Genomic DNA, 16,190 nt, shown 5'->3' on the forward strand with positions numbered 1-16,190 from the left:
CTTGGAAAGTTTTTGTTTTCCCTAGTCTGAAGACCTGGTCACACTTTTGAATATACTGAACCGATACTCTGCACTCAGCTTATGACAAGTGAAGGCAATAATAAGGAAACTTTGACAATGACTTTCAATATGGAAGTCTAAATTTCAAGCCTGGTTGTCACCCACACTCTCCTGTTTTGGTTTTAGAAGCTAAATAACTCTTCGTTCTTTCCCTTCCTTTGGTACTTTCTAAACAGCAAACTCCTTGTACCCAAGGCACATTGGTACTCTCAGCAGAGGAGAAAATCATCATATTAATACTTTTTTATATATTACTAAAGTTAATCAAGTATTGTATATTTTGAATAAAATTGAATGAATTATATATTTTGAATAAAAGACAGCTATCTATCTTTTTCCAAATGGTTAGAAATAAGTTTAATGATTACCAACAATATTTTTTAAATGGAATTGGTATATGACATATTTTATAGCTATCCTGAGTATTCTAAATTATAATTTCCTCTTAAATTATATTCACTTTATTAAGCTACAACTATGAATAAAGTAATCCTGAAAGGAGTAATCTGGTATATGTGAAAGAAAGAGAGAATTTGAAATAGTCTTTGTGATTTCTCTTGTCAAAGGGTCATAGTAGTGAATGACAAGATTAGATTGACCAATGTATTATTTGAGGGGGAACACCTGGCAGTGTTCAAGGGTTGCTCCTGACTCTGTGTTATTAGAAATCATTCCTGGTGGGGCCGGAGAGATAGCATGGAGGTAAAGTGTTTGCCTTTCATGCAGGAGGTCATCGGTTCAAATCCCAGCGTCCCATATGGTCTCCCATGCTTGCCAGGAGCAATTTCTGAGCATGGAGCCAGGAATAACCCCTGAGCACTGCCGGGTGTGACCCAAAAACCAAAAAAAAAAAAAAAAAAAAAAAAAAAGAAATCATTCCTGGTGAGCTAGGAGAACCATATGGGATGCAGAGGAGATTTAACCTGCGTTGACCATGTACAAGGCAAGAGTCTTACTGTAATGTCTCTCCATCCTCTCCAACTCCAACCAGTTATTGTAGACTAGTCTTATTTATGATGAAGACTATTACAGAAGAACATGTCTACTTTGGAGTCAGATTAGGTGGGTCTAAAACCAGCTTCTACATTGACTACTATATGATATGGGGCCTATTTACTAAGCCTTTTTATCAATTTTTAAAACAGGTATATTACAATAGTGTCTAATTTCTCAGTCTAATAGGATTTGTAGGATGGAGGTTGGGACTACACCTGCCAGTGCTTATGGGCTAGTTGTGTTTCTGCTCTGAAATGACCCCTGGACTTGTTTAATGGACCTCTGCAGTTCAGGGGATCAAACTGGAGTGGGCCACTTTCAAAACCTGCCTGTTGATCCCTCTATTCACCTCATAAGTGAAATTTTAAGTGATCATATATTAGAGATCTGTAATATATTTGGTTAACTGTTTTTGTTGTTGCTATTACTAAGACTTTTATTATTGTTGTTGCTTAAGTCATCGGCTTAATGGCTCTCTAAAATTTTCTTCAAATATATTCAATTTTCTTGATAAATACATTTTCTGAAGGCATTTTAAAGTTGAATGTCTCAATGAGTCTTACATTCTAAATACTAGAACCAACCTGATTTTTCTAAAATAAAAGACACAAATACATCTTCATTGTGGCTGGTAAGCTTCAGTTTCTTGAAATCCTATTCCAGCTGTATGACACCTCTTTCCTTATAGAGTATGATTTCTATGCATTTCAAGTTAGCATTTCCTTCTTGCAAAATAAAACTTGATCTTGCCAGGTTAAGAGTTTTAATTAGGAACAATCAGTGGTCTTTGAACTTTTGAGGGGCCACACCCAGAAGTGCTCAGGGGGTTACTCCTCTGCATTCAGGAATCATTACTGGCAGTTGGGAACTTTATGAGTCGAATTAATAGTTAAGATTCCTGTTGGGAAGTCATTGAAATGACCTTATCAGTCAAATAGGCATTTCTTGAATGTAATTGAATAACCCAAATGATTATTGAATAACCTAATTGATTATTATAACTCAAGATAATTGAATAACCCAATTATCTTGAAGATAATTGAATAAAAATCTGGATCGCCTGTGAAGGTATGTAGATTGTTTCTGGTGGCAGCTGTCAAGGGTGGTTCTAAAGAGTTCCCTAAACAGAGTAAATTAAAGGCTTCCCAGAAATCACTGTCCAAGAGAGGAGTAAAGCCTATGCTCTGTCCACCTTCTCAGAATGTCCCTTGCCCAGCCTCTGGGCACTGACATTTCACTCCCAGTGGAGGATGGAGGGAGTTACCATTGGAACACTCATGCAAATTCCTCTGATCATTTTAATTTTGGGGGTCCCCTGACTGTTCTGGAATGGAGGTTCTATTGGCTCTGAAAACGCTGAACATTCTCCGTGGCTGGCCTGTCCCTCTCTTTCTTTCTGTAGTCGGCAGGGTTCCATGGTGACCATTTCTGAAAGAAATCTTCCCCTTCAGCAGTTACCTCGCACCATGGCAACTGGGACGTCAGCAGAGGGGACTGCCCCTCCCCCTGCAGCCAACTGCTCCCACTCTTACCCACTCTGCACTCTGCCCTGCTGTAGGCTGGGGCAGGGCTTAGGCCTGCCCTCCCCACTCCTGTGGTTTTTGCCTGTCATTGTGACTAGCTATGGGCATATAGTAAAAGTCCTTCCTCCTCAAAACAACAACGACAAAAAACCCAAATAGTATTAAAGGAGTGGGATGGAGTAGGGAGGGTGTGTGTGGGGGGGAGAGAGGTGGCTTGGAGTTTAACTATGAAATTATCTTTTTTTTTTTTTTTTTTTTGGTTTTTGGTTTTTGGTTTTTGGGTCACACCCGGCAGCGCTCAGGGGTTACTCCTGACTCTACGCTCAGAAATCACTCCTGGCAGGCTCTGGGGACCATATAGGATGCCGGGATTTGAACCACCGTCCTTCTGCATGCAAGGCAAATGCCTTACCTCCATGCTATCTCTCCGGCCCCAAAATTATCATTTTATGTATAGGGTCACAGCAGTTGGATACTAGTGGAAGTCTGTTCTTAAATATTTGGTACGGTTTATAAGAAAATGAATGCTTTTTTTAAAAAAAATTGTAATGTACTAGATTATAAAAGCGACAAATGTCTTGGGGGGGGCTGTCCATGGTGCTGAACACCCTTTTGTCCTAGATTGGCCAAGGAAGCTCCTGAGGGAGATGAGGTGATCTTGCTATGTTAATGGTGGGTAAGGAGAGAGAACGTGCCCGGGGAGAAAGCACATTCCCCTCTCCTACCTGCGGCTCTGAATGCCCTGGATCAAATCTGCCTGGGGGTAGGGGTGGGGAAGTTGGAGGGGGGAGTAAAGGGGGAGCAAATGGAGAAGGCGGGAGGTTTGGGAGAGTTGACTCCCTGTTTCTTATGGAGATTCTGGTCGGAGCCAATCAGGCTGGAGATTTCTGCTGCCTTGCTCGGAGAGGAAATGTGGTGGAGGGGGGAGTGAAGATGGCCACGTTCCCCCCTGGAGCCACATGATCCATATCCCATGTGACACATTCCTGAGTCCTGGGAAGGAGAAGGGAGGGGCAGGGGAGAGTGGGGCTGGGGGCAGGAAGATGGTTTAACCGTGGACCCTGTGAAACGTCATCTTGTCTCCCTACCAGGAAGCAGACTGTGAGCCGAGAGGAAAACAGAGGACAGATATGAATGTGTTCCATCTCCTTCCTGCTGGTTTATGGCATTCTCCGAACCCCTATTCCCCAGCTCTTACTGGCCACGAAGCCCTGCGGAGGCTGGCTCTGAAAGCCAGTCCTGATGAAGGTATGTGAGCACCGGCTGTAACGCGCGGCCTAGCCCTGAGCAGATCTTTCCCCAGGCAATCTGAGGATTTTATTTGTTTGTTGGTTGGTTGCTTGACGGTTTGGATGCTGGGAAGAGGCTGTAGATTGGTTCAAGGACCAGAAAATATGGCTAGGTAGTTCTGTGAAATGCATCATGTATCAGAGTCAGTATCTACTGAAGAGAAAGTCTATGTTAGTCATTAATAGCAAAGCTCTCATTGATGAAAACAATTGTTTTCCCCTTTGAATTCTGGAAAGAGGAGAGAGGCAATATTACATGGAAACTGACTCGATTTCATTTTGTCCCTGCAATCAAATTCTTTCTGTTCCCTCCCCCCCCCCCATCCCACAGCTGCTTTCATGCTCATGTTCTGGGGGAACAGAAATGAGCAGGGCTGTTCTTGGCACTGTGTGATGCCTTCCCTCTGAACTGCCTTATCCTGGGAGTTCTGTGAGCTTTCTAGCTCTGATGACAGACAGGCCACCCCCGAGGTCCATATTTTACAGGCCCACCTCCAGGAAGTTCTTAAAGGATCTACCCAGATTCAAGGTAAAAGTTGGCTGCCTTGGCCCTTTGATACCCAGCACCAAGTCTGAAAACTGGCAAACAAAAATTATGTCATTTTGATTTAATTATACAGGTAATGTTCTTGCAGTATGCAAGGTGTAATTCTAAGGACAAAACAACTCTTATGAGTCAGTCATATGTAAGGTATAAGTCGTGTGAGTTCTAAGAATGATCATTTGATCTCTGTACTAACCTGAGGGAGGTATCATTCACCTACAGTTCAGAGATAAAGGCACAGAGAAGTGGGGGAACTTTCTCAAAGTCAGCAGCTAGGTAATAGAAACAGATTGGGACCTTGGAAACTTGAACCCAGTTACTGTGGTGACTGCAGGATGTCTAAAGGGAAAAAAGAAATCTAGGAGTACATCACAGTTGCTTTTTTTTGTTTTCAAATCACACCTAGAAACATCCTTCCATCCTCAGAACTTTGTAATAAGACCAGACTAAGCATATTGTCTTTAAAATACACATTTTTAAAATAAAGTAGTTTAAAAAGTTTTAAATTTTTGAATGAAACATTATCAAACATTATCAAAACTATGCTTGTTTTGTTTTTGTTTTTGGGCCACACCAGTGACACTCAGGGGCTACTCCTGGCTATGCACTCAGAAACACTCCCAGCTTGGGGGACATTATAGGATGCTTAGGGATTGGACAGTGAACTATTCTAGGTCAGCTACTTGCAAGGTAAATGCTCTACTGCTGTGCTCCAGCCCCAATTATTTTAAATAATATTTGTGTATCAAAAAATAAACAAAGAGCTCTCTTTAAAAGTTATTTCAGAAAGAGATAGCATAGCGGTAGATCGTTTGTCTTGCATGCATGCAGCCGACCCAAGAGGGACCCAGTTCGATTCCCGGCATCCCATATGGTCCCCAGCCTGCCAGGCGCAATTTCTGAGTACAGAGCCAGGAGTAACCCCTGAAAACTGCTGGTATGGCCCCCAAAAAAATCAATCAACCAATTAATAAATAAAGTTTAAAAATAAATAAAAATTATTTCAGGGGCCAGAGTGATAGTGGGTAGGATGCCTTGCATGTGACTGACCCAGATTTGATCTTGGCATCCCAGTTGGTCCCCCAAGGCAGCCAGGAGTAATTCCTGAGTTTAGAACCTGTAGTAATTGTCAGGCATGCCCTCCCTCAAACATTTTTTTAAGGGAAAAGGAGGAAGTTTTTGTTTGTTACTTGTAGAAGTTTTTAAACTAGGAGAATTTCCTCCCTTTGATCTGTGTAGTTTTCCTCTCTGGCTTTTGACAATTAAAGATGATGATCTCATTCCTGTAAGCTGTGGGAAAAGTAGAAGCCACAGATCAAAGATGCAAAAGGAAGATTAGGGACAGAAATCTAGAATTTGTGAGGTTCTTTACAAAAGCGTTTCCCTTTGGGGTATCATTGAGGCATGCTGTGGTTTGGTTTTCAGTTAACTCGTCGCTGATCTACCTTTGCTGTATACTACTGCATGAATTGGGGGGAGTTGAAAAGTGCTTGGAAGAGCAATTTGTGTTTCCTTCTATACTGAACCTTTGATCTGTGCTGTGATCTGCCCGGACAGGGGGTACTTTGACATCTTATCATTATCTGAAGTGGGCATAGTGACGTCCATTTTTGAATTTCTGTCACTAGACCCTGGACCTGATTTATTGGTAACTTTTAGTGAAAGGATGTAAGTTTCTAGGTCTCTGGCAACATTCTGCTGTAAACCAGTTTGGGGTCCATGTTTATTTCCTATTGTTGCCTGTGTTTATATGGAGGAGTAAGTTCATAGAAAGTTGATAAATGGGAGGAAAGAACTTGGCAACTGTCAGGATGCTCCTTGAAGTCTGTGTCTGCTCTGCAGGCTGGTGCTAAAGTAGAACAAACAAGAATTTCTAAAGTAGCCAGAGTGCAAGGGCTGTGGCTTTACAGTAGAGCACATGGCTTGTATTTGGGAGTATCTGGCATTGTACCCTCTTCCCCTACGGGCATCAGCATCCCACACTTCCACACACAGACTCTGCCCCAATATTGTCATCTATGGATGCACACACATATTTTGGTGCTGGGGGCAAACCCAGACCTGATTGATCTGACCTGTGATCTGTACGCTGACCACCCCAAAGGTTATTCTGTTATGTTGTGTATGTCTTACAGTCTTAGTCTGTACCATTTTTGTGCTTGACACACTCTCCCCACTTTGAGACACTGGAGTAGAATGGGTCTTGAGGTTTTTTCCTGCCACAGTAGGAACTCATATAATCTGCCAGAGAGCTCCAGCCCCAGTACAACATGCCAAGAACTCATGGGCCCATGGGTTTTCTTTCTATAGGATTCATCTTTGGGTTTAGAGTAACTGTCTACCCCTAAACCTGGTAGCGTGGACCTGCATGTAGGTCTTTGTCTTCTAGCGGGCTCATGTGCTCAACTCAGCCTTTTCTGTCCTCTTGTCTGATAGTGTCAGGAGGAAGAGGAAGGAGGAGTTTGGGGATCATGGCAGCTCCCTCCTCTAGCTCCAGTGTTAACTGCTGAGTGCTGTGAAGAAGGCCCTGCTGGAGGCCAGAGCAGCTGGAGGCGGCTGTGTGCTGTGCTCCCCTTGTATACATACACAGACAAGAGGCCTTTTGGTGCACAGGGCAAGTGTGCTCCCTACTGTCAGGGTAAGGACAAAGAAGATGGAACTGGGAGAGGAAGTTGAGAGGGCTCTCCAAGGAGTGGCCTAGCCACATGAGGAGAGAAAAAGATGATGGCTAGGAGAGGATGAGAAAGGAACCCGGATCCTGTCCATGGATGCACAGGCTCTTACGGGAGGGCCTTTGTTTTAGGAGAGGCAGGAGTGGAGTAGAGCACAGCTCAGCATTTCTAGGAGCCAAAGACATGGCATATGCCCAGAGAGGCCTGGTGTAAAAGCCCAGAGGCCTGGGGATACCATGTGCCCCTCAGGCAGGGTACAGTACATGAGGATCCCATAGTCTGGTCAATTTACTTTTAGGCCCTCAGGGGGCTATCCTTGGGGGTCCCCTCAAAAATAGCTGGGAGTGCACTCTAACTCTCTCCACTTAACCTCCCAGCCCCTTTGTTTTGGTCTTGTCATTTATTTTGTTCTCATAAAAGCAGTGAAGTGGATGCTCTCATTATCTTCATTTTACTTGTGAAACACAGTTAAGTGGCTCACCAAAGTCTACATCAGGAATGAGTGACTTGAAACCCAAGCAGCTTGGCTTTGGAGAAGGTTTCTCAGTTTGGAGCTGACGTTCTGGCTTGTTAGGACTTGTCTTCTTGAGTATAGAATATTTAGGTTTTTCCCTGGCTTCAGCCTACCTAATGTCATTAATATCCTTCTCTGCTTGTGACAGGGTGTCTTAGACACTGTTGCATGGGCACTGGAGACACAGTGACCTTTGAATCTGGCTCAGAGCAGACCCTTTTAACTGCTGCCCGGTTAAAAGCAGACTCTTTTTATAGAAAATGCTAAGTTTAATTCTGATTCTGAAAAAGGAAACACCTTCAGATGTGAGGGCAGAGTCTGCAACCTACCTGGAAGTTGATGGCTTTATAAATGACAGGAAATAAGTTACTTCTAGAAAAATGTTCCTTACTAGATTTGTATCCTGGCATCCAGGATCAGATCCAGGGCCTGACACATTCAAGGCAAGCTCTCCACCACTGATCTGTGTCCCAAACAGCCCATTTTTGCGCAACATGATTGAATCCTGGCCCTTGGCCTGTCACAGAAGGTTTCTAGCACTTGACCATTAATCAGTGGAGAAGCCATTCTGCTTCCTCTCTCCCTCCCTTTTCCTGTTTTCTGAAACAGACATACTTAGGTTTCCAGATTATATTATTCAGGTATACTTGTATGGGATAGTATGTTGTTCTTATTTCTCCATAGTGTCCAGTTCTTGGATCCCAAACAAAGGATATGTGGTAATAGTTACTTGCTATTAAATTAGGTATCAGGGTGGGCCAGAGAGGGAGTACAGGGCATAATGATTTCAGTCTTTGAAATGGTCCCCTAAGTACTACCAAGAATGATCCCTGAGCATAGAGCCAGAAGTAAGCACTGTCAGGTATGGATCTAAAGCCAAAAACTGATCCAGTGTTGAAAATCAGAGTTCATACTAACCCCCATGCACATGGTTAATACTTATTTCTGAAGGAATCCTTTCTCCTTTTCTCTGCCAGCTGTAACTTGCAACTATTGATGAGTGTTAGGAATCTGGCCTTTCCCTGCCTGATGGGGTAGAAAGTCAGCTGTCGGAGAAGCTGCTTTGAAACTGCCTCAGGGGCTGCTGAAGCACCCTGGGGCTGTCAAGAACCTCATGGAGCATGCCAGATCCCCCCTACACCCACACAACCCTACCCTACTCCCTGCCTTTGCCTCCCGACAGTGGAAGTGGATTCCCTTGGACTCTTAGTCCCTCCAGGTACACTTCTGCTTTTCTTTCCTCCCTGACCCCCAGAATATAGGTTTTTTGTAAGGGACAGAGGGTGGTGGTGTTGTTGGGCCACATCTAGCAATGTTCAGAGCTTACTCCTGGATCTATACTCAGGAATCACTCCTGACAAAAATACAAGGCTGGAGATTTGAATTAGGGTCTGCCAACATGGAAGACAAGTGCTTTCCCTACTGCACTATCTTTAACCCTAGAATAGATATTTTCACTGCAAAGAATTTCAGGTCCACCCCAGGACTAGTGATTACTTGAGGAGCCTAAGCAATGGTCATCAACAGTTTCCCTTTCCTGTGTCATACGTTTAGTAATATCTGCTTGTCCTGGGACATGGGGGGACTGACAGGAATAAAGAAATTCATTTTTGGAAGCACTTGTCATGGTGCTCGACACTGAAGTGTTTTCTGAAATTACACGATGACCCTTCCTGAGTGACCCTGGTCCTGTGTTTTTTTTTTTTTTTATATTATGTCATGTGTCACTCACATGATAAGATCTAATTCTTCTCATTTTACAAATAGCAGAACTGGAGCTCAAGAAGGTTTGATGATTTGTCCCCTGGGCCCACCAGTTAGTGGGTGACAGAGGCAAGATCAGTCCTTAATTGTCTGACTACATCATCCGCAGGGAAGCAATTAGCATTAGAATTGGAAAGTATATGTTGAGAATGTGGGACCAGGTCCAGATACAGGTGGAGCAATAAGCCTTGAATTTCCGTTGTTCTCAGCTCCTCAATTCAGAAGGGTTATTTCCTCAGACCAGTTGGTTGACTGGACATAGCCTCCATGTGTTTGATGTGGGAGAGATTTCACCCAAAACATTCTCTTTGACATATATTTCTTAGCTAGCATATTGAACAGAGATGTACTTTTGGGAAGACTCTGAGCTGTGTGGGTATAACTTTATATTTGTGCATTTGTGGTACCTAGAAGGAACTCTCCCTGGTGGCTATTGTGACCCTCTGAGTTTGACCCTGCTCTCTATCTTCCAGAGCCTTGGGGCCCAGCTCTGAGTTCAGAGGGTGGCCATCCTGGGGTGGTTGCTTTCCAACTGAATAGAGCATCAGTGTATTTTATTTGGTAGCTAACAGGAGTGCCTTTGTGGGGTTTTGATAAAATGTACCTAATAAGTGAGAGATTTAAAATAAGTGTCATCTCTTTTTTTTTTTTTTCTTTTGGTTTTTGGGTCACATCCAGCAGCACTCAGGCATTACTCCTGGCTCTACACTCAGAAATGGCTCTTGGCAGGCTTGGGGGACCATATGGGATGCCAGGATTCGAACCACCATCCTTCTGCTTGAAAGGCAAATGCCCTACCTCCATGCTATCTCTCTGACCCCCTCTTTTTCTTTTATTGGTCTTTGGGCCACATCCAGCAGTCCACAGATTACTACTGGCTCTATGCTCAGAAATCACTTCTAGTGGCCTTAGGACCATCTGAGATGCCAAGGACCTAAGTGGTCAGCCACTTGCAAAGCAAACACCGTACCTGTGTGCTATTGTTCCGGCCCACTTTACCTTCATTTTAACTAATATTACATTATTTTTACTAACACATCTGTATGTTGCTTTTTTGTTTGTTTGAGCAGGCCACACCTAGCAATACTCAGAAATTACTTCTGGCAGGTTCAGGAGACCATATGGGATGCCAGGGATCAAACCCTGCTTGACCGGGAAAAGTCCTACACGCTGTACTATTGTTCTGTGTGTCCTTTCTCCCCTTCTTTTATTCAATAAACCTTTATTGTTATATCTGTGCCTGAGGGAATATAGAGGCAAAGATCTATATATCCTCAAGGAGCCTTTTTTTTTCTTCTACCATTTCAAAGTCTGGATATTTTAGTACAATTTCATTGTTCAAGGTAGTGTGGATATGGTTAAGTGGTTCTTTTTTTTTTTTTTTTTTTTGGTTTTTGGGCCACACCCGGCGGTGCCCAGGGGTTACTCCTGGCTGTCTGCTCAGAAATAGCTCCTGGCAGGCACGGGGGACCATATGGGACACCGGGATTTGAACCAACCACCTTTGGTCCTGGATCGGCTGCTTGCAAGGCAAACAGTGCTGTGCTATCTCTCTGGGCCCTAAGTGGTTCATTTTTAACCCAAAGAAAACACCAACAGCTTGTCTTAGGTAATTTGGTAAAAATTCCTCAAGGAACTTCTAACCAAATGAAGAAAGTGAACATTCAGGGCAGGTGCTTTTCCTGGCTTGCAACCAGCCCAAATCCAATCTCTAGCATCATTTATTGGTCTCCCAAGCCCTACCAGGTGTGACCCTGAGCATATCCAGGTCCCCAAAATAAACCAAAACCAAAAAAAAAAAAAAAAAAAAAGAGCAGGGGAGAACTTCCCACAATTTCATTTTGGCATCTAAAATGGCAGGTTACGTTTTCTGAATGGCAGGGGGTCCTCAGACCTATCTGAGGACACCTTCACTCCCTCTGTGATACTTGGGCTGTCGAACTGCTGATTTCAATCTCTCTACTCTGCTCTTCTCTGCAATCCTGGTTGCCCTATGTCCACTTCACCAATGCTTCACTCCCTAAGAACCTCCTGGCAGAGCTGCATTGGCCAGTATCTTGCGTTTTTGTTCCCTCCCCTTCCAGATTTAGCCCGGTAAATAATCTCAATGATCATTTACTAATGTAAAGAGCTGCCAAGTGAGCACAGGACAAGCCTCCTACCATCACAGATATGCAGAGGAGAGAGAATCAGGGTGGGAATTGTCTAGTAGTTAGAGTCCCAGTCTTGGCTGCATGTTAGAATCCCCGGAGAACCCTGAAGTTTCCCAGTGTCTGGCCATACTCCAGGCCAGTGAGTGAGAGTCTAAGCCTATTGGTAGATCTGAGCATCCATGTGATTTTTTGAAGCTCCCTATTTCTGCACCCACTGTTGTTGTTGAGCTTAAGAGCCATTGAAATTAGAAGGTGACAGCCCAGGACTAACCAATCACTAAGCCGGGTCCCCAGCCCCTTATGGACATGGATGTTCCAGCCCGACTTCTGGCCACATGCGCAGAATGAATGAGGAGATCCAGCCTCTAGTGTAACCATGGGAACAGCTGAAATCGGTTTTATAGCTGGGGCATAAAGAAGCCAGACCTGGGCTGGAAGGATTGTACAGTGGGTTAGGCTCTTGTCTTATAAGCGACTGACCAGGGTTTGATCCCTGGCATCCCATTTGGTCCCCCAAGCCTCTCCATGAGTGATCCCTGAGTGCAGAGCCAGGAGTAAGCCCTGAGCACTGCTCGGTGTGGTCCCAAACCAAAATAAACCAAAGGAAATATAGACTCATGGTGGCTAGTCTACAAGAAACGGGTCCACAAAGGAAAAGGAAACGTATGAAAAGGGGTCCACAAAGATAAAATTTGGACGGGTACTTCCAAACTCATTCCACAATCTCTGTCCCCATTGGCTGGGGATTTTTCCCCCACTCTGGTCTTCCTCACGAAGTCTGAATTCTTTGCACCCTCAGCTCTACTTCCCCACCTGTCCTTTGCTCCCTGCAACCCAAGGTCTGTTGTATGTTCATCTGCCCCTTCCCTCCCGGTTGTGTTTATATAATTTATTCCTAATATAGCAGACTGCCCTTTTACCCTTTCCGCTATTTTCCAGTAATGTCTCTCCTCCTAGTTTTCCCTTGGCATTACTATCTCACGCTGCTTCTTGGTGGCCCAGAGTTGTTGAATGCTTGAGTATTGGGAAGAGTGAGAGCGCCTCTCCTTCCCCAGGAAATCTCTCCTGAAATTCTTCACTTGCAAGTGTCAGGCTGCAGGCTAAAGAGCCAGTGACACACGTGTGGATACTGATAGCAGAGGGGTGAGGAGCGGCAAGCAGTTCCAGGTCGTTGGCTGTCATGAGGCCCTGAGATCTTCATAGGTTTCTAGGCATGTGAACTTTGGGCCAGAAACTCCCGTGAGGCTGCAGGAGTCCCCCAAAGTCCCCAAAGGAGCTTCTTTGCCGTTTGGGAAATTTTTTCCTCTTTTATATTTGCTCTCAGAATGAAAACACAGTGAACGTTTTTTTGTGGTTTGGGCACAGATGAGGTGGAAGATGGTTTTGGTTGTGAAGGAGGGTCCATTTCTAGGCTGGTGCTAATGCTGGCTCTTCTCTCCTGTTTTCAGACTCTGTATCCTGATGGCATCCCTGGCAAGCTTGGTTTCTGTTCTTCCAACTGTTCCTTGCCTGCCATGAGCAGAGGTCTCCCTGCAGTGGAAATGCCTCTCTAGTGTCCATTCCTTTGAGGAAGTGAGGCAGCCTCATGGCCCAAACCCTTAAAGGTAACTTGCACTGGCACTGAGCACACTGGGGACTCTGGGCCCAAGCACAGTGGTTTGCAGGTGAGGCCAACATTTTATGACACTCATGTCATCACTGGGTCACACAGAACTCTCAGGGAAAAGTGGGTCACAGAGAGTCTTTACTTTCATTCTGAAACTCCGGAAACATTTCCTGGTCAGATGTAGTTACATAAGGCCCCCCCCCCCCAACACTCAGACTTTCCCCTCAAAGTCTATGGCAAAGTCTATGGCTGATCTGTCACCTCCTGTGCCAGAGGGAACTACCAGGTCATGGCATATGCAACTGCTCTCACAGCTTCACTGGTTTGGAGCATGTTGAGCCCCAGCCATCCCTTCGTGACCAGAGTTCCTCCATTCCAATCAGACTAAATCAGTTCCCCCACAATTTCACAATTTTTGCACGGGTAAAAATTTGTTCAGTTTTCTTACATCAGGACTAAAATAGACTAAATTTTATCATATTTTTTTACATGAAAGGATCACAACTTTAAAAAAATGTTTCTGAGGAACAAATATATTTGTTATATTAGCTTTCAGAATGACTCAAATTTCTTGTTTTCTGGTCACATTCTTTGGAGGGTGTCCAGTATGTTCTCAGTCAGCATGCAATTGGAGAAACATAAACCAGAAGCATGGAACCATTCACACATAGAAAAGCTTTTGGAAAAGGCAAACCCTTTGCAATGCCCTTAAACTTGGAGCCTCTTCTGGCCCAAGCCCAAATGTTATGGTCACTTCACTTGCTTCCATAATGCTTCTGTCCTGGAAAGTCTCCAGTGGTCAGGACAGAGCCCCTTCCAGACTGGCCAGTCTGCAGCCACAGATTCCTATTACTGGTTCCAAAACTGTGTGTGTGTGTGTGTGTGTGTGTGTGTGTGTGTAAGAGAAAGAGAGAACGCAAATGTGAATGTGTGTGAACCTTTGTATGAATATATGAGTATGAATTCTTACGTATATCTTTTCATCTGCCCATTCCTTATCTAGCCTTGTGACATCAGTGTCAGGATATTCAAGTACCTTCTCGCATGCTCGCCCAGAATCCCAACAGCTTTTCTATCACCAGAGCTGAGGTCCCTAATCTCTGTTCCCTGCTGCGTGGTGGGACCAGTAGACCACATTCGACTGAGTCAGAAACCTGAACTGACATCTACTAAAACAGCTCCTGATCGGAGAAATGGAGGCAGTTTTTTCTGCACCTTGATGGGTTTTTCCTCACTTGCTGGCAGATGACAGCCAGTCTAAGGGTTAGCTAAGACCATGAGCCTTCGGAGCTTATGGCGTAAACATTCTTGTAACAGGAGGTCTTGTTCTTCTTTTATCCAGAACTAATTGGGGAAAAGTGAGTATGGTTTTTACTCACAGGATGGATACCCGCCAACTGCCTCGGGTTCTTCCCACGCTCTTGGGGCCCCTCCCCAACCACAGCTGCACGGAGCCCGCTATGCCCCTGGCGAGCCAGGACCTGGGGGTGCTTCAGGAAGAGCCAAGCTGGGGGGGCAATGGGACCGACACACAGCCCCACCTACAGCCTGGGGAAGTAGTTACTGCCAGTGTTTTCTTTGGGACCCTGTGGTTCTTCTCCATCTTTGGCAACTCCCTGGTTTGCTTGGTCATCCACCGGAGCCGGAGGACGCAGTCTACCACCAACTACTTTGTGGTATCCATGGCATGTGCTGATCTGCTCATCAGTGTAGCCAGCACACCCTTCGTCCTCCTCCAGTTTGCCACAGGCCGGTGGAGCCTGGGCAGTGCCATGTGCAAAGTTGTGCGCTACTTCCAGTACCTCACACCAGGCGTGCAAATCTACGTGCTCCTGTCCATTTGCATTGACCGTTTCTACACCATCGTCTATCCACTGAGCTTCAAGGTGTCCCGAGAAAAGGCCAAGAAGATGATTGCCGCCTCGTGGATCTTTGAGGCTGCCTTTGTGAGCCCCGTGTTCTTTTTCTATGGCTCCAACTGGGACCACCATTGCAACTATTTCTTCCCTTCCTCATGGGAAGGTACTGCCTATACCATCCTCCACTTCCTGGTGGGCTATGTAATCCCAACTGTTCTCATCATCCTGTTTTACCAGAAGGTTGTCAAGTACATCTGGAGAATAGGCGCCGATGGCCGCACTGTGAGAAGGACGATGAACATTGTCCCGAGGACAAAGGTGAAAACAATCAAAATGTTCCTCATCTTAAACCTGCTGTTTTTGCTCTCCTGGCTGCCTTTCCATATTGCCCAGCTGTGGCACCCCCACGAACAGGACTATCAGAAGAGTTCCCTGGTTTTCACAACGATCACGTGGATATCATTTAGTTCATCAGCCTCAAAACCGACTTTATATTCCATTTATAATGCCAATTTCAGGCGAGGAATGAAGGAGACATTTTGCATGTCCTCGATGAAATGCTACCGAAGCAATGCCTATACTATTACAACCAGTTCCAGAATGGCCAAAAAGAACTATGTGGGCATTTCAGAAATCCCTCCCATGGCCAAAATTATAACCAAAGACTCCATCTATGATTCATTTGACCGAGAAGCCAAGGAAAAAAAACTGGCTTGGCCTATTAACTCAAATCCGCCAAATACTTTTGTCTAAGTTCTCAGAATTCTTTCAATCATTGTTAATGTGCCAGAGATTAAAATGCTTTAAGTATAAAGACTGAAGCTGTTTATTCAATCAACCCAGGGAGATGTTTGTTGTAAGATGCCTTCATGTATTGATTTTTAGCTTTGTGGGTTTTATGTGAGCTGCTTTTTAGTTTTCGGGGAAGGATTCCCCTGGAGGTCTAGTCAACAGCCATTTCATTGTTTCTTGCAGAAAAGAGAGAATGCTTTCCTATTGTGGATTTGCCACTAGGTCAGAAAAACACAAGCCAAACACAGAGTCTGATTAGTGACTCGACCTAGTTTTTTGGGGTTTTGGTTTGGTTTTCTTGGGGGGCGGACTCCCCCCCCCTTCTTACTCCTTAGCACTGTATGTTTCTATTCAAAGTGAAGTCCCTTGGCCATACATTCCAGAGACTTGCAGATCTTCTACCAAGCTACTTTTTTTT

The 16,190-nt window shown here is 44.6% G+C and overlaps 1 protein-coding gene across 3 annotated transcripts; it reads left to right on the forward strand.

The window, feature by feature from the left end:
• Positions 1-3,625: 3,625 nt before the first annotated feature.
• Positions 3,626-15,794, forward strand: GPR19 (G protein-coupled receptor 19). Of its 3 annotated transcripts, none has more exons than XM_049783319.1 (3): positions 3,626-3,827; positions 12,964-13,119; positions 14,125-15,794. In XM_049783319.1, exon 3 carries the CDS (start codon positions 14,486-14,488, stop codon positions 15,731-15,733), a length of 1,248 nt encoding a protein of 415 aa, XP_049639276.1. In that variant the 5' UTR covers positions 3,626-3,827; positions 12,964-13,119; positions 14,125-14,485; the 3' UTR covers positions 15,734-15,794. The 3 variants fall into 3 exon arrangements, with proteins under 3 accessions (XP_049639276.1, XP_049639277.1, XP_049639278.1); XM_049783320.1 differs by having other exon boundaries at positions 14,464-15,794; XM_049783321.1 differs by lacking the exons at positions 3,626-3,827; positions 12,964-13,119 and adding an exon at positions 13,150-13,179.
• The last annotated feature ends 396 nt before the right edge of the window (positions 15,795-16,190 follow it).

This window comes from Suncus etruscus, chromosome 11 (assembly GCF_024139225.1).
Source record: "Suncus etruscus isolate mSunEtr1 chromosome 11, mSunEtr1.pri.cur, whole genome shotgun sequence".
Taxonomy (NCBI): domain Eukaryota; kingdom Metazoa; phylum Chordata; class Mammalia; order Eulipotyphla; family Soricidae; genus Suncus; species Suncus etruscus.